This window comes from Delphinapterus leucas, chromosome 9 (assembly GCF_059928025.1).
Source record: "Delphinapterus leucas isolate spDelLeu-1000000601 "Yukka" chromosome 9, BTC_Dleu_Yukka2, whole genome shotgun sequence".
NCBI classification, from domain to species: Eukaryota; Metazoa; Chordata; class Mammalia; order Artiodactyla; family Monodontidae; genus Delphinapterus; species Delphinapterus leucas.
The window spans coordinates 85532136-85549824 of NC_143137.1; the positions used below are offsets into that span (position 1 = coordinate 85532136).

The following is a 17689-nucleotide window of genomic DNA, read 5'->3' on the forward strand; positions in this document are numbered from 1 at the left end:
CATTTTAGCAGTGTCTCTATAACCTTAAGTAGGGACCCAATGAATTCCATTTCTAGGAATTTAGCCTGACAAAATAATCGAGGATATGGCAAGCAACTTTTGTGTAAGGATTTTTTGGTGATATTTGTAACAATAGTAAAGGAAATATCGCATATGTATAAGAAGGGAATAAATAATTCAATTATAGTATTTTCATAAAATTGGACACTGTGCAGCCATTACAACTAGTGTGATAAAGAATAATGACATAAATTATTATGTGAGAAAAAGCAGATTGTAAAATATTAGAATGAGTGTGCACACTGGAAAAAAGGAAAATAAAAAAACCAAAATGTTAATGTAGATGGTAGGATTATGAGCAATTTAAATTTTCATCTTTACGCTTATTATAGAAAAATTGAAATGCACAAAAATATGCATTATAACTTACACAGAAAAAAAATAATTTTTTTTAAAGCCTAATCAATTAGCACATGCCGGAGACTGAATTGAAATAATATACCACTCTGTCTTGGCCCAGGATGCCACGGGCTAAGGTTTGCCCAGCGTGTCTGTCGTAAATGTAAATCTGCTAAAATAGAAGATACATATACTTGTGTTGTCAGTTATACAATTCCCATGGTGTTTATTGATGCAAAGGTTTCTCTAGCCAAGAGGGTTTGTAGCTGAGCAGGCCATTTAGGCAAAAGCGAGAAAAAAAGGAAGAAAGGGAGAGAAAAGCAAAAAGTGGGAGGGCTGGGAATGCCACACTGATTGGGGAGCCCCAGGAATGGTTAGAAGAGTGTGGCTATAGAAACAAGCCCATTTGGAGGCACTAGGCTAAATATATCCATACCTTTACATGTCAGGGAGCTGCATGGAATGTCTTAACCATTGTGCAGAGAGAGGTACCTGGTGCATTTCCTTTTACTCCATCCTCTGTCCTTGCAAACACCCAAAACCTGTCCCTTCCCGCCACCCCCATTAGCACAGTCATTCCACATTTAGAGTTGTTCCTGTTAGCTCTCCAGAGCCAGGCGCAGTAGACTTCAATCCTTTGGTAGATCCCAAAGCCTTTGACTGCTAAGCTAGTGACTTCCACTGGCTTCTTTGGAGAATTCTCAACAGGGCTGTGAGCCTGGCTCTCAGCTGTTGACTGGACTTTGGGTGAATCATAAGTCATTCCTCTTGAGGAAAATGGTGGTGCCCCCTGATTTATGCCCATTAAGGAACATTGTGGGTTATGCATTTCTGCTAGTGGGATCTTCAGGTCCAATATCTTTCATATTGATAGGAAGTGTTAATAATGAATAGAATTCAAACCAGTTGCAGGTGTGACTGGGTAGGTTTTGACTTATCTAATCTATATTCTGTTTTCAGATGGTGTCTGAGCTAAAAGACCATCTTTTGAGACATCTACAGGGTGTGGAAAAGAAGAAAATTGAACAGATGGTTCTGGACTACGTTTCAAAACTGGTTGGTTTTGCTTTATCTTCTCTACCCGACCCACCCCTCCCTCAACCGCTTGGTCTCTGGGTGTATAGTTCCCAGTATGTGGTTCAGCAGGTTTTTCATATTAGGTTTTTTGGAGCTCTCCCATCCTCAAACCTGTATATGTGGTGCTGTAGATTGAAGAAAGGGGGAAAAGAACCAAAAAACAAAGAGAATGTGGCTCTAGAAGTGGCTTATTGCACTCCCTTGCAGTAGTGGTTATATGCTCATGGAAGCCTGGAACAGTGATGAATTCAGCAATGGTTGCCAAATGTTCATGTCATCTTGTCATCTTCCAGCTCCTTATTAAACCATAGGTAGTGATTTCTGTACATGGAGGTTTCTGCAAACATGAGAGAACTTGAACTTCAATTCTTACTTAGCTCCAACAGCCCAATTAGGTGAGATTCCAGCCCAGTTGTATAAATACTTACCACGTTCCAGAGTCTGCTGATGAGATTGGCATCCCATTTACCTGGTAGCCACTCATTGAAATTGTGTGATCCATGTGTAAGTAGAAGTGATGCAGCTGGATTGAAATTTGAGGCTGTCTTGAGTCTTTCAAAACGCATATGGAGTTGAGGCCTCACCCTACTTAGAACCTGGAGATAATAAGATGGATAAAAATTTTAAAGTATTTAAATATACAGAAAGAGAAAGAACACTGCAACACTCCATTTCTCCAGGTTTGCATAGGACCAGCGTGTAAATGTGAACAAATATTTTTGCATTGAATTCTGGAAGATTAGTTAAATTTATTAGATATGGCCCTGATTTAATTTCATGTTTAACTTTTAAAGTTTTCTGCCTTACAGGGAACTCTATTCAATAATGGAAACGAATATTAAAAGAAGAGTGTCTATATGTGTAGAACTGAGTCACTTTGCTGTACAGCAGAGATTGGCACAGCATTGTAAATCAACTCTACTTCAGTTAAAACAAATTAAAAAAAATAAAAACAAACAAACGAAAAAGAAATACAGAAAGAAATCTTCTATTTTGGAAAACTGGGTAGTGGCAGAATGGCTCTGTGAATGGAGCATGAGCTCTTGGATAGCACTTGCTTAATGAGTGTTTGTTGAATTAAAACAACTCCCCAAAATGCTCCCAAGTGCCACCCATTGATTTATTTCTATAGTAAAGTGCATGCATGGAAGTAACTCACTCAAACCCTTTGTTGGTCATATGGCCATAGAGACGGTTCGTAGTTAATTAGTCGGAATAAAGTTGCGGAATATTTTTTTAAAAAAGTTTTCTGCCTTCATTGCAGTCATTAGTATCTGGTTTTAAATCATATATTTGAATTTCTATGGTAAGGTTTGACTTTCAGAATTTTAGTATAGGAAGACAGGTTGGTATTTGCATATACTAATGCTTACAAGCAGGGCACTGAAACTTTCTTAAATAATAATTCTTTGCAGTTGAACAATACCAAGGGGCTCACTTTATGAATGTGTTACTGATCTTCCCCATGTTGATACTAACTTACTTTCTTTGTCCTTTCATAACACACAGTTATTTAACACATCACCTACCATCTTCCTTTCTGTTGACTTTAAATTTCATCTTCCAGAATGTTAAGGTTTTTCTTCAAGCATCATTCTTCCCTATAGTTAATCACATAAAAGAATCCCCATAACACTAGTTTGTGCTAACAGCTCCTAGAACCAATAGGGCCAGAAATGGTAGAGATGAGGTCTCAGAAAACTCGTTGCCCCTGTCTTTCCAACTCAGCAGTCACTGATTGATGCCAAAGCTGCTCACCCTGCCCAGCAGCAAACGACTGAGTCTCCCAGTCCCCTTCCAGGAGAGTGGCTGGACAGCCTTTAGAAAATAAATCCGAGGAGGTTGCTGCAAAACCTGATTATATTGCTTATTTGTTATCTTACCTGAGTTCAGCCAAAGAGAAACTGAGAATCTATATCATTGAGAATAAATAGTGTCTGTCTGTGCTCATATGGAAACTCTTCCTAATTTTGTCCCCTGTCCTTTGCCTACATGTGCAATGCATGGATTTGTGGTCCTGATAACAGCTCCTCGGAGATTGCCCTGTTGCTGGCAAACGAGTGAAATGTAGAACCTGGACATGGAACTAGTTTTGCTCCACAGCACATGCTCAGGACCTCCATTCTCTTCAGAACCGCCTTTCCTCTGTCAGCTGTCAGCTATGTCACCCTTGCCACATAACAGGCCTAGGGCAAACTCTGTTGCACTTGACCTTCACTGATGGATAAGGGCCTGTGATTGAGGGCCTGTGTTTGTGAGCGATGGGGCCGATTAGCGGTGGGGAAGCTCAGCTGGGGCACTGCCTGCAGTGACAGAGGGTGCTCTGTTAGACGCGGCTGCACATTTTCAGTCTTTCCATTTGGGATTCCACTGCTTGAGAATTGACCTCAGAAAGGCTGGTTCTGTGTCCGGGCACAGCCTGAATGCCAGCTGCCCGAACATGCCTGTCAGAGCTATGGAAGGATAGCTTGTAGGGGAAAGGGTATGAACAGAGGTTAACAGACTGTCTTTACCCTCTAGCTGGATCTCATTTGCCAAATACTGGAAGCCAGTTGGAGGAAACATAATCTTCATCCCTGGGTTCTCCACTTGTACGCAAGTATTTCTTGCTCTATTTTATCATGGTGTACAAAGAGGTAAAACAACTCTGATTGCTGCCTGTTGTAGCAAAGCCTTTTTGAGACTTACCAGTTGAAAGTAACTCTCACCAGCCCCTTACACCATCCATCTTAGTTCTGAACTCAGCATTTAAAGTTATGCCCCTGTTACTTCACCTGTCCTCTTTCCTTGGCATCTGGCTGATGAGGAGGGAGGGGCACATGAGCTCAGTACTGCCAAGAAGGGGAATTTAAGTTAATGCAATTTATCATTTCTGTGCCTACCGTCTGGTTAGATTCTAGGCATTAGGCCGCTGGTCATCATCACATCTATGAACCTTTCTATGGGGCATAGCCTTTCACAATTAGCATGAATTCCACCAGGATGTGGCACTCAGAGCTACTGCTTACATGCAAATGGGGTTTTGGAGATGAGCTGCTTGGCTGACATGCTGCTTTGTTCTTTGACCAGCAATAGGCGGGCGAGTGCTGCTGAATTTGCGGTCTTTCACATCATGACCAGGATTTTGGAAGCTACTAACAGTTTGTTTTTACCTCTGCCTCCTGGTAAGTCTTGGCTTTTTTGGGTTTTGTTGTAATAAACTTGTTCTTTCTTCTTCACATAGTCTCTGGACTTTGGTGCATTATGAGTTTAAGAATGAGGCCTCCTATGTCTGCGAAATTGTGTGTCTGGTGTCACTGTGACAGATGGGCCTGAGGTTGGTCTCTGCCGACCAGATCTCCTCTGATTATTAAACTATACAGTAGCTTGTCACCAATTTTAGGAGCCAAGGCTGGTCCCCATGCAACTTTCTGGTTCAAAAACCAGTGGAGCTGATTCAGGGAGATCTTTCTCTGATGTCTCCAGGCCTAGTTTATCTGATCAAGAAAGTTAACACTCAGAAGGAAGTAGGTCTGGTTGGGTGTCAGAAATTGAGTTGATTCTTATATGTTCCTTGGAAGCTAAAAATTTCCCTTAGGATTTTGAAAAAGGACCAAATCAGGCTTCAAAACGCCTTTGGCGCATGTGTCTGCAGTCATTCATTTAATTGGTCATTTGTTCATTCAGTCAACAAACATTTGTTGAGCAATTTCATGCCAGGTACTGGGCTAGAAATTAGAGCAATTCCAAAAATTAACAAAAGTCTAGTTGGGAAAATGTGCATATAAATCAATATTCATTATAAGAAACAAGCTCCTGTTTGCTATAAACGACCTACCTTATGCTTGTTATGTGTAAGTTCTGATGAGTTTTAAGCTTTATGATAGCTATCGCTATATAATATATACTAGCCAATTTTATTTAATTCATTCATATACATCTATCCATCCATCCGTCATTAATTTGTTCCTTTGTTCATTCATTTTAAGGCAACATGTATATGGTCCCCATTTTGTGCTAGGTACTATTGTAAGTACTTTACATAAATTAGCACATTTAATTTTTATAATGATGCTAAGTGATAAGAGCTTAAATTGAACCATATTAAATTGTTAATATCCAACCAGTTTTTGACCAAGAAAGACGGCACTTTCAAATGGTTCCACTTAATATTATTCCCACCTTATAGATGGTGAAATTGAGGCACAGAAAAGTTAAGTAACTTGCCTACAGTCACATAGCTATTAGGCAACAGAGCCAGTGCTCAAATCCAGGGAGTCTGGCCCTAAAATCTATGCTTCTAGCTACTATTCTGTGCTGCCTCTTGAATTTTATATTCCAGTTGAATTAGTTGATATTAAAGCATTGGCTGTCTATGGGCCTGGAAAATCCCCACAGCACATCTCAACTTCTCTGCATTTGTGATATATCTGGTACAGTCTGGAATCTGTCACACTTTCTCTATCCATGCCTTATCTTATAAGATCTGCTTGTAGTGGAGGCACAAAAGGAGTTTCTTGTGACTTTGTAGGGATCTGAAAGTGACCACTCATGAGGAGAATGGATGGCTTTAAATGGAATATGAATTGTGAGGTGCCCTCTAGAAAGAGTGAAGGGATTTCATGAAAATTATATATGGCTTTCTAGCTTAAATTCTTAATTGTTTGTCATTAACACAAAAGACCTGGTAGAGAAATGGGTCGACAGTTTCGGATTTGTTCACCATGGATCTCCAAGCTCCTTTTATAAGTAAATGACACTGACTCACTGGGGACAATATTATATCTGGGAGATCATAAAAATCCACTTTCTACAGAACATTGCATTTCTACACAGGGATGGATAAGGATGGAAGACACAGAACAATTTTACCCATAGTGATTGAAAATTATTATGAGTAAGAGCTTAATGGCTGGTGTCCATGGGTCAAGTAAGAAAGAGCAGTTTCTCTTTCTCCTTTTCTCAGAAATGTTTGTTTCCCTAATATGAAGTGACACTGGATCATGTTGGGGGGGTGGGGCATGTGTGTGTAAATGCAGGTATTTTTGTGTGTATGTATGTAAATGTGCTCGCTTTCCAGGCCCCGTGGACTAGTGAGAACTGTTTGAGTTCCAAGTGTCAGAAACTTGTAACCGGAGTTACTTAAAGAAAAAAGGGAATGAGGACCACAGAAGAGAAGTCATAGTTTAGAGCTGGAGCATTTACCGTTTAAAAGGGACCTGTGTTCTCTTTGCTGCCTGGAGAAGGCCAGGAGCCCTGGAGGGTGAGGACTAGAGCTGGCTGGAAAAGGTCTCTCTTTCGGTACCGATGCCTACTTCTAGCCAGTTTGCTCTGTTGCTTAGAGCTGACATGCTGAGAGGAGGCCAGGAATGGGCTGTTGAATTTGGGACTGTGCCCTGGGAATGGAGGCTAAAGGGTCATCAGGGATCTTTAGGACATGGACACAGAGCTAGAGAGGAATTTTTTTTTTTTTTTTTGCGGTACGTGGGCCTCTCACTGTTGTGGCCTCTCCCATTGCGGAGCACAGGCTCCGGATGCGCAGGCTCAGTGGCCATGGCTCATGGGCCCAGCCACTCTGCGGCATGTGGGATCTTCCTGGACCGGGGCACGAACCCATGTCCCCTGCATCGACAGGCGGACTCTCAACTACTGCGTCACCAGGGAAGCCCCTAGAGAGGAATTTTGAATGGAGAAAATCTGTAGGATCAATAACCTTCTATAAACTCTTCCTCAGAAATAATTTTATAACTTTTTTAATCTTGAGAAGACTGTCCAAATCCATTTGAAAAATCTCATGTTGTTAATTAGCTAGTAAAATCACTATTTTTTTTTGGAATCAGAGCAGTTAGTAGACTCATCCCATTGTCAGCCCATTAACATCTGATTGAGGGCAGAGTCTGAACTTTATCTGACCCTCAGTGTTGCCAGGACATGGGACTCAAGTCTCCCACTGCTCACGTTTCATATGCTCAGAGAGAGAACGCTCCACGACGTCTCTGAATCCAAGTCCCAGCTCTCTTTGGCCATCATGTCTCTGTCATGTAAGCCTCTAAGGTCAGGCAACGAGTCTTCGTCATTCCCCATCCACATCCAATCAGTTTCCAAGCCAGTACACGTCGCCATGATCCTATGATCCCTTCCTTCCCTCTCACTCTCAGTGCCCTCGTTCCCTCTTGGACAGGTTCACGCAGTCACTTCCCAACAGATCTTTATTCCTCTGATAGCAAGCTGTTACTCCGGTCCATTCTTTACCTGTTGCCACGTTAATATTCCAAAAGTAAAACTCAAATCCTCTAACAATCCTGCTCAAAAGCTTTCCTGCTCAAAAGCTTTCAAAAACAATCCTGCCTCTCCAGAGTTTACTAAATAATCAATTCCTTGCTGTCATTCAGCACTCAACCCTGTGACACATATATTAAAAGCACCCTGTACTTTTCCTTCATAGAACTGGTCATATTTTAAAAAATGAATATTTTTTTTGTGATTAATTGATTGTCAGTCTCCCTATCAGACTGGAAGGTGGATGGGAGCAGCAGTCATGCTTGTTCTTCTCATCACTGCACACCCAGCTCCTTGCCTGGCGTGCCGAAGGGGTTTTGTTGAATAGATTAACCTTTCCAGTCTCACCTTCCACCATTCCTCTTGCACGCCTGTGCCAACCCAACTGGGTCATTTACTCTTTCCTAAATGTGCCCCATGCTTTCTCACCTTTGGGCCTCTGTTCGTGTTGTTCCATTAACACCAGTTCTTGAGGCAGGATAACATCGTGGTTAAAAAGCTAGGCTAAAATCCCACAGCCTGCATTCAAATGTTAACTCAGCCACTTACTATTTCCCGGGCAGGTTTCTTAGCTCCTGTGAATCTTGGTTTCCCCATTTATAAAGTGGGGATCAAGTAGTTCCCACCTCACGGTGTTATATGAGGATCAAGTGAGCCTGTGCGTAAATGAAAGGCCTCAGTACCTGTCTGGTGTTAGTCATGTTGTTATACCACGTGCCAGGCTCTTCACAGACCTAGCTGTAGCTCTCAGAGCAGCCCTGCAGGAAAGGTACTGGTGATTCCACTTTAGGGATGAAGAAACAGAGGCTGGAAAGGCTTAATTACCTACGTCTAGTAAGCAGCACAGCATGATTCCGGCCTCTGTCTACTCAGGTCAAACCTGACTTCTGCTGCTTTTCCAGCCTGTATGTTCTCTCACGTCATTTCCACTCTCAGGGATGGCATTAACCCTTCAAAGCGCCTCTCACATGCCATCTTTTCCAAGAGGGCTTTTCTGATTCTCTCCCGGTCTGATGTTGTTTGTGTGTGGATGTTGTTTGTGTCGGTTAGTGTGAATAGTGGACTTAGAGCTCTAGCTCTGTGAGAGTTTGGGTAGCCCTGCCCGTGAGACTTAGACTTGGCCCTGCCCAAGGCCTTGAGAGTGCCTTTCTACTGAATTCCTGGAGATTTGCTATCTGGCAATATCATTTTAGTTCTTCTTTTATATGATTTAGTCCAAGTAGACCCCAAAAGCCTTTCTCTAGGGCATACCCAGAGATTAGTCATCTAAACTAATCAGTCCCCTTCTGGTCCAGATATTTTCTACTGCAGCAAAATGATCCCCGTCCATCAGGCTTTAGCCTGGGCATGTGGAGTTTGAAGCTCTACTGTTAATTTTTCTATTTTGCGATTTTACCATAGAATTATAAACCTTTTAAACTGTAAAACCATTTTCATTGAGCAGACCTTGCACTGTTTTTCTCTTTTTGCCTAGGAAGGCATACAAGGTGGAGGGAATACGTGCTTATTGGGAACTTACTATATACCCAGCACAATACTTAGTTGTGATAATACAGAAGGAAGGAACCTTGGACCTTGTCTTCAAGGAGCATTTATTTGACTCTAGCTGCCAAGTGGTGAGCTGAGTGCTTTATTGCCATCACCAGAGTCATTCCCTCTGGGAGGCCGGAGATGATATCTGACCGTCTCTACCGTCCCGGGTCTCTCATCCTAGGTTTTCACACTCTGCACACGATCCTTGGTGTCCACTGTCTGCCTTTGCATAACCTGCTGCATTACATTGATAACGGAGTGTTGCTTCTCACAGAAACAGCTGTCACAAGGCTCATGAAAGGTAAGGGGCCCTGAGTTTGCCTTGTTCCAGCCCCAGCACCACCCGGGCTGCCTTTGTGGGTGTGTGGCCTGTGGTCACACGGGGCCCTGCTGCACTCAGAAGGAGCCCATGCAGGGTTTAATGTTCTGTATTCAATCTCGACATTCTTAGTAGTTGAAGAGAGGCTCCTCGTTTTCGTTTTGCGTGGGTTCCACAGTTACGCAGCTGGGCCTGCTGAGCACGGTTCATTTCCCGTAACCGTCCCTTGGACCACCGTGCCTTTGCCCTTCAAGAGACCCCAAAGGGCTTCTCAATCCGTACACAACTATTAGACTCCTTTTCCGTACATGAGGGCACTTGAGAATAGGAGACTGAAGGCTTATTTCTCAAGAAGAATGTCATGCAGTGGCTTACTTTCAGCTGATTAACTCCGTCCTCTCAAAGTTAGACTTGAAATGCAAGGAAAAGTAATGAGAGGTGTAGTGCCTATGAGAATTTGAACTTGAAATAAGGTCTGTAGTGTAATGACTCTTGGTTAAATTATTCAACTGTGGTATTTTATAGATGAGTTTTGTTAATATATATTGAAGTATTTGCCATTCCTCAAGGTGCCGTATGTTTTAAGTCAGTCAGCAAAATTGCTCTGTGACTGGCAGCCTGTTACAGAACGCTGTTCCCTGATATAGAGCAGCAGCTTCATTAAGAAATCCCTTTTTAGTCATGTACCACAGTGTTCACTGCAGCTCTATTTACAATAGCCGGGGCATGGAAACAACCAAGGTGTCCATCAACAGATGAATGGACAAAGAAGATGTGGCACATATACACAATGGAATATTACTCGGTCATAAAAAGAAACGAAATTGAGTTATTTGTAGTGAGGTGGATGGACCTAGAGTCTGTCATACAGAGTGAAGTAAGTCAGAAAGAGAAAAACAAATACCATATGCTAGCACATATATATGGAATCTAAAAAAAAAAAAAAAAAAGGTTCTGAAGAACGTACGGGCAGGACGGGAATAAAGACGCAGACCTACTAGAGAATGGACTTGAGGACACAGGGAGGGGGAAGGGTAAGCTGGGACGAAGTGAGAGAGTGGCATGGACATATACACACTACCAAATGTCAAATAGATAGCTAGTGGGAAGCAGCCGCATAGCACAGGGAGATCAGCTCGGTGCTTTGTGTCCACCTAGAGGGGTGGGATAGGGAGGGTGGGAGGGAGATGCAAGAGGGAGGGGATATGGGGATATATGTATACGTATAGCTGATTCACTTTGTTATAAACCAGAAACTAACACACCATTGTAAAGCAATTATACTCCAATAAAGATGTTAAAAAAATCCCTTTTTTATTCAGAGAGACACAAACTAATATTTTCATAGTGTTGTTAGACTTGGCTTGAAAAACAAGGTTGGGACGTGCATTACCAGGATGAAGCTCTGAAGTATTAGCTTGCTCAGGTATTAAAATGGAGATTACTGGGTTTTTTCTTTTTGTTTTGTTTTATTTTGTTTGCCAATTTCTGACTTTCTTGTAGATCTGGACAATACAGAGAAAAATGAAAAAGTAAAGTTCAGCATCATTGTGCGGCTTCCTCCGGTAATCCTGAAGTATATTCTATTTTCTAAGCCTTGGCATGTACCCCTCCTTCAATTTCTTCTTGCAGGAAGAGCAGTTACTTGCTTTGGGCTGAAGTCACTTGAATTGTCTCACCCTTCGGCCCTTTCCAAGAAATCCTGTCCATCCCTACCCGTCTGTCCGCTGCTCCCACTGGGCCTACCGAGTGCTTGCTCCCCTGGCTGCGCGCGTGCTGCTTTGGCACAGGCCCACCTAGAACATTTAGCCGTTTTCTCCTCTGAGGAAACCACAGTAATATGTACATCTGTGAGTCTGAGGGGAGGCAGAGGGGAAACATGTGCTTTTGGCATTTAAACTGATAAGAAATTGAAATACAGGTGAGGTCAGAAGGTTCTGGAACTGCGTTTCCTCTCACTGTTGTTTGCACCACGGCAGGAAAACATTCCTGGTTGAAGGAAAAATGAGAAACATGAGGGAGAGGGTTATACAGGCACTCCTTGTTTTTGTGGGGTATAGTAGCTCTCTGAGTCAGAAATGCTGTGAAATTCAGACATTCCACGGCAAGGTCTTCAGAGCCTCTGACTCTGCGGACTTCCCGGCCATGAGAGCCTTGGCCAGCTCTGTGCCATTTACATATGTTGAGCACTTATATCTCTGGCACGATCCTCCCACAAAGGGATGTCTGATGCCTTCCTGGACCTAATCGTCTTGCTTTATAACACCTTCTCGCCCTCACAGGCTTACTGAGGCAGAGGCAAGAATAGAAAACAAAGCATATTTTCCATGGCTAGATCTCTCTGGGGAATATCTCTGAACATTTAGTTTGGTCTCTAAATTTGATTTTTTTTTTTTTGCCTTATACCCTTAGGGAATTAAAATTTTCTGGGCGAGACACTGGCAGAGTACATGCCTATAACCTGTAGCTTCATATCAAAATATCACGTAGGGTTGGCATGCAGATACTCAGTTTTGAAGAGTAACAGATGAACTCCATTTCAGAAGAAGAGTTTGGCAGCCTCAGTACACAAAATGCTTTCCTCAGAGTTGCATTTAAGGGAGTATTTATTCAAAATTCAGAAGCATACCTCATAGGAAATGGCCTTTCTCCAAGGTCATTAACCATAAAGAGTCTGTCTTTTAGACTCACTAGCTGGAATACATTTTAAAAAATTATGAATTGATATAAGATAAATTTACTTAATGCTGTGAGCTATATTCTCCTCTCTGTATTTTTCCATCTTTTTATTTTTATCATTGACTTAAATTTTTTAGTGTGGAAGGTACAGAGGTTTCCTATACACCCCCTTCCTCCACATACACACAGTCTCCCCTATTATCAGCATCCCCCAGCAGAATGGGTCCATCTGTTACAGTGGATGAACCTACACTGCACATCACAATCACCAAAGTCCATAGTTAGCATTAGGGTTCACTCTCAGTGTCGTTCATTCTGTGAGTTTGGACAAATATATGAGGAGATATATCTAACACTGTAGTATCATACAGAGTATTTTCACTGCCCTAAAAATCCTCCTCTACATATTTTTCAATTTGCAAAAATAGCTTACAGGTCAGAAGATCTGTCGACTTTGGGATCATCCTGTGAGTTCTAACATTATTTCCCGGAACCATGTAAAGCAACTGCTTCAGAACTATAACAAACAGGTGAGTCTGTGTGGAGCAGAGGCCCCGCTAAATGATTTTGGAACCTCTTTGCCCATTTTAACACATCCATATGGACAGCAGTTGTAGTTCTCACCACTTTAAGTTTGTACTTGTTGTGGAGAATCAGCTGATACCACAGCCGTTTCCCCTTTAGCCCCGGAGTTCTGTGATGGACAAGTCGTCATTCAGTGTAGAATTTCTGCCTCTGAACTACTTCATTGAAATACTGACAGATATTGAGTCCTCCAATCCAGGTAAGTCACTCCTCTGCTCTCAGGATTTTCCTGTCTTTCCCCTGACACATCAGTCAGTCTCTATGTGCTTCTGTGTACCTTTTTCTTGCCAAAGTATCCCTTAATTATAAGTAGGATCTTCTTGCAATAGGTTTTAATGAGGAATACACAATTTACTACCTAAATTACCAAAGGAATAACCACCTTTCAGGTTTTAAAAGGAATTAAGAGGTTAAAAACGCATTTGGTTGGTGTGAATGGCCTTTCTTGGTGCTGAGGTTTAATAAATTTTAACAACACATTCTCAGAATAATGTGTTTTACTAAAATATAAAATAATTATGATTTCAATGAAGTATGGGAACAATATTATAAATGTTCTATGGCTTCATAGTAACTCTTCTCTCTCTCTTTCCTTTCAGCTCTGTATGCTTTTGAAGGACGTGACAACGTGGACGCAAAATTTGTAGAGGAAGCAGCTCTGAAACACACCACGATGCTTTTAGGCTTATAAAAGGGAAAATGCAGTTATATCAGCTTCCAGTATTTTTCTCTTGCTCGTTAGCTCTACTTCCGTTGAGAATTCTTTAGCTATATTTTAAACTGGTAACCAAAATCAGAATACATTGTTGAGCCATCTGAATTTCAGTTCAGACAGAACTAGACAGTCAAGTGTAGAGAAATGGCAGCCAGCCCAAGGGGGCATGAAGTGGCCTAAGTGATGCTCTTCCTAGTGGCTGATCTTCCTAGCGCTCTCATAGGCCAAAAGCTAGTTTCTATTATACTCTGAAATAAAATATACTTTAAAAATGTAGGAACAGTGCTTAGAAAATAAAAAATTGGCTGTGTCACTGAAAATAGCATATGACAAGCAGAAAAATTACAAGCTGTAGAAAAACTCTATTTTGGAAATTAGATACTTTTAAAAAAACTGAATTTGGACTAAGTCAAATCTGCTAATTCTAGTAGGGAATAATTTGCAAAATACAACAATTTATACATACATAGAGTAGGATTTGTCTTCGTGAACGTTCAGATGGAACTGTATTTAATATTATAAAGTTATTTTTATATTTATAAAAGTTTGATTTAGTAATATGTTGTCATTTAAAAAAACACTGAAAGTTTTAGCCTAACTCCTTTGTTCTTTGAACATAGCCTTTTATTCCCACCAAGAATCATGACTCCATGAACATGTTCCCCCAAAGACCCACATGACACCTAACGAGTTCTCCCACTTTTCTTTTTTTTTCCCCTCTCTCTTCTACAGTGACGTTCTGACCATAAATACAGTTGATTCCTGGGGTAAGCCCAAAACCCTTTGCTTTCCTCTCTTCACACCGTTTCCCTCATTGAACTTGTGAAATTTTAAAGATTACAAATATCACTAGCCAGTATAATAATTCAGCTTTTCTAAAATCATCATTCTAAAAATTATCCTCTCCTACAGAAATTCCCATTTAGGTCAAATATTTCATGGTCGCTGAAGCTCAAAGTCTTGGAGCCATATCAGCAAGGCGGTGCTGGTTTTTCCTCTTGATAAGGTCATTATTTTTCATTCCCCTACGCTTTCCTCTTCACACCCGGGTTGTTTCTGCTGCTTTCTGAAGTCTCATTCATCTGATGCATATTTGAGATAAACACTACTTTGATCCTGTCACCCCTCTGCTCATAATCCTTCAGTGGCTTGCCATTTATTACAGGATAAAATCCAAACTCTTTGACATTCAAGATCTCCCAAATTCTGGCCTTATACACTTCCCCAGTACGAACGTTCTGTTCCAGCCAGCCTCGCTCACTGGGCCTTGAACAGAACTTTTGTTTTCTTACTTCCAAGTCTTGCTCAGGCGACTTCCCCCTCCTGGAATCCCCTTCACTTACTAAAATCTTATTTATGCTTAAGGGCCAGATAAAAACTTCCATCTGACTGTGATCCCTGGCCATTCCAGTGCACAGTGGCATGTCACCCTCCGGACCAGTAGCACACGTTGTAATATTTAAGCATCCAAACCTTTGTAATTTTTAAAAATTATTTTTCCTTCCTATCAATTTAAACTTCCTATGTGTTTATTTTTTGAATCCCTAATTACTGATCCTACAACACAGCAACTGTGTGTAAGTTTGTAGTATTTCTTTGCATTAAGCACACAGCTTACACAGCGTTACTTGTTATAGGCTCTCTCAAGGAATTGCTTTTTAATGACTTCACAAAGCAGTCAGGTTAGATTCAGGACTCCTAGACGGAGAATGAGATTCAATTTCCCTCCATTCTGTGTCAGGGTGGGGGCTTGGAACAGATTTTGTTTGATTTAGCAAAATAAATGAATGTGATATTTCTCACTCCCAGAGTCGTGAAATGAAATTCATAACTGATAACAATATGAAATAATACTAGTTTGAGCATGTTAATGAATGTAAAATCACCGGTTTCAAATCTACTTTTATATTTTTATGTGAGAAAGTAAACAGAATTAGCAAAATATACTTGGGTGAAATACAGTAATATTAGAGTAATGAAATCAGTGGAACTGGCCTCATTTTCTCTTTCACATGCAAAATTATAAATATCTTCATTGAAATTTTGAAAAATCTGGTATCAGGACAAAGTAATCACAAGTGTATTTGCATATAACATGGTGGAAAATCTAGATTTATAAGAAAGATAAATTAGGGCATAATTGTTTTTGCCCAAAAGGATTCTTTATTTGTAAAAAGAATCACTATAACATCACTTGAAAAAAGACAGGCTTCCCTACTGCTTTTCACTCAGTTTAGATTTACTGACATCAACTTGCAGTGCAACTATTTATTTAACAAAGTGAGTTGTGCCCCTGCAGTACTTGGGCTATTTTTCTTTTCAACCATTCTTTCTTTTTCTTAAAAGTGAGTACATTGAACAGGATCTGCTTTTCTTTCTTTAATAAACAAAGACCACTCTGCCAATTTCTGTACTTCGCTGAAAAGGTATTTATTTTTATTGCATTTTTATAGCACCCAGTCTACTATATATTTCTGAAATGTAATCAAGAGATAAAGTGGAAAAGAAATAAATTGTTGAGTGTGATAGGAAGGAAGCATATGTTGTGGATACTCTGTCTGTAATTTAGAGCCATTACACTGACGTTTTCCAGCTGTGGATGTGAAGAAGCCTGGTTGAAGCGCCTCCTTGAGAAGCCTGGGTTGGTTCACATGTTCAGATTTCAATTGGCTTTATAACAGGTTTCTTTATGTGCCTCATATTGGCCCCAGGTTCACTGGGCTTAAAAGGAGCCAAAGCGCCGTACGGTTTTGGCAGAGGAAGAGTGGACCCTGCCTCTGGGATGTAGGCATTTGGACGCTGATCCGCAGTTGTGTAAACACCACTGGGCAGCTGGCGAGTTTCTTTTTCCAAGAACTCCTGCAAAGAATGATTTATCCTTTTCAGTTTTTGAAAACTCAGGTAAAGTCGCTTCGTCCTCAGGGCCCATCAGACACAGCCGGGTCTGAGCAGCCTTCGGCTATGCTTGCTGGCCGATATTCCCCAAAGGGACAAGAGGGTGTGAGGGTGCGTCACCAAACATGCACACCTGCACACACATTTCATCTCATTGGAATGACCCATGTTGCTCAAGCATCACTCTACTCCTGGGGTTTAGGGTTTACCATAAACTGGTTGGTGGGACCTAAATTTGCTACATTCCAAACTCAGTATCTTTCATTAAACACTAATTATTTCCATGTTTGTGACAAAGGCAGGATAATCTATTTCCTTTGGTAGGTCACTGGTGAGCAAATGGTACAAGGGAGGAGATAAGGAGTAAAGTAGAACCAGTGGAGAGAAGTGGTCAGCAGCTTGCTTTGAGCCTCAAGATTCTGCCTGTGTTTCTGGAAAACAGAGGAATCTCTTATAGCATTAAAAAGAATTGGAAAAAATGGAGACAGGTAAATGACAGCTGGGACACCACAGGTAAAGTCTGAATGCCCTCAGGAATATAATCCCAGGCAGCGTGCGAATGACAAATCAGACCCTGTTTTCAGGAATTCATAGTATGTGTTTGGAATGCACCTTTTTCTTGGGTTAGGGAGGGAATGGTGATCTTCTGGGGATGTCTGCTCTGTAGTCTGAGAGTGAGTTATAGGCCCCCAGGATGTAGTCTCCTCAGAAAGAGATGCCTGATTCCACTCTAAGATTATTGAAAGGTCATGGGAGTAGGAATAAGAACTGAGCCCCCAGTGTGTAGGTGGTCAGTGACAGACTTAGGTCTTTGGTGGGAGAAGGGTGGTACTGAAGCCTAATCGTAGCTTCTGCACCAGGTGCAGAGTCTGCAGAAGCCTGTGACAACCATGATACACTTGAGGCCTCACAATATGCTGTGGTGGCCACAGCAGATACATTGAAGAGTAAGGTATGGTCTGACCCAGGGTGCAAAGACAGAGATTAGAGACCTAGGATAAAACCAGTGCCAGCCTGGCCATTGCCATGCCAATGGGAGGTCCTGGTCTTCACCATACCAGCCCAGGATAGAACACTGTGGGGTGGGACTTGATGCCCGCCCAGTGTTCTCCAGGGAATATTCTGACCCTTTGGACTGTTGTACTTTGCTTGCCTACATAATATCTTAAAAAAGCAAAACTTATTTCTAATGACTTGCTGGGCCTATGTGTGTGGTAGAGTAGAACATT

At 41.4% G+C, this 17689-nt stretch overlaps 2 protein-coding genes across 5 annotated transcripts in view; one reads left to right on the forward strand and one right to left on the reverse strand.

The window, feature by feature from the left end:
- Positions 1-16104, forward strand: part of GSAP (gamma-secretase activating protein) — an 89786-nt gene extending 73682 nt beyond the window's left edge. Inside the window, exons 24-31 of one of the 4 annotated variants that reach the window (XM_022554444.3) lie at positions 1360-1455; positions 3997-4067; positions 4546-4640; positions 9449-9568; positions 11090-11151; positions 12694-12795; positions 12950-13049; positions 13450-16104. In XM_022554444.3, coding sequence (XP_022410152.2) covers positions 1360-1455; positions 3997-4067; positions 4546-4640; positions 9449-9568; positions 11090-11151; positions 12694-12795; positions 12950-13049; positions 13450-13541 — 738 coding nt within the window. In that variant the 3' untranslated portion in view covers positions 13542-16104. The other 3 variants (XM_089917765.1, XR_016394372.1, XM_022554445.3) reach the window with 3 other exon arrangements.
- Positions 15909-17689, reverse strand: part of CCDC146 (coiled-coil domain containing 146) — a 110499-nt gene continuing 108718 nt past the window's right edge. Inside the window, exon 18 of the mRNA XM_022554443.3 lies at positions 15909-16424. Coding sequence (XP_022410151.2) covers positions 16221-16424 — 204 coding nt within the window. The 3' untranslated portion in view covers positions 15909-16220. The remainder of the gene's footprint in view (positions 16425-17689) is intronic.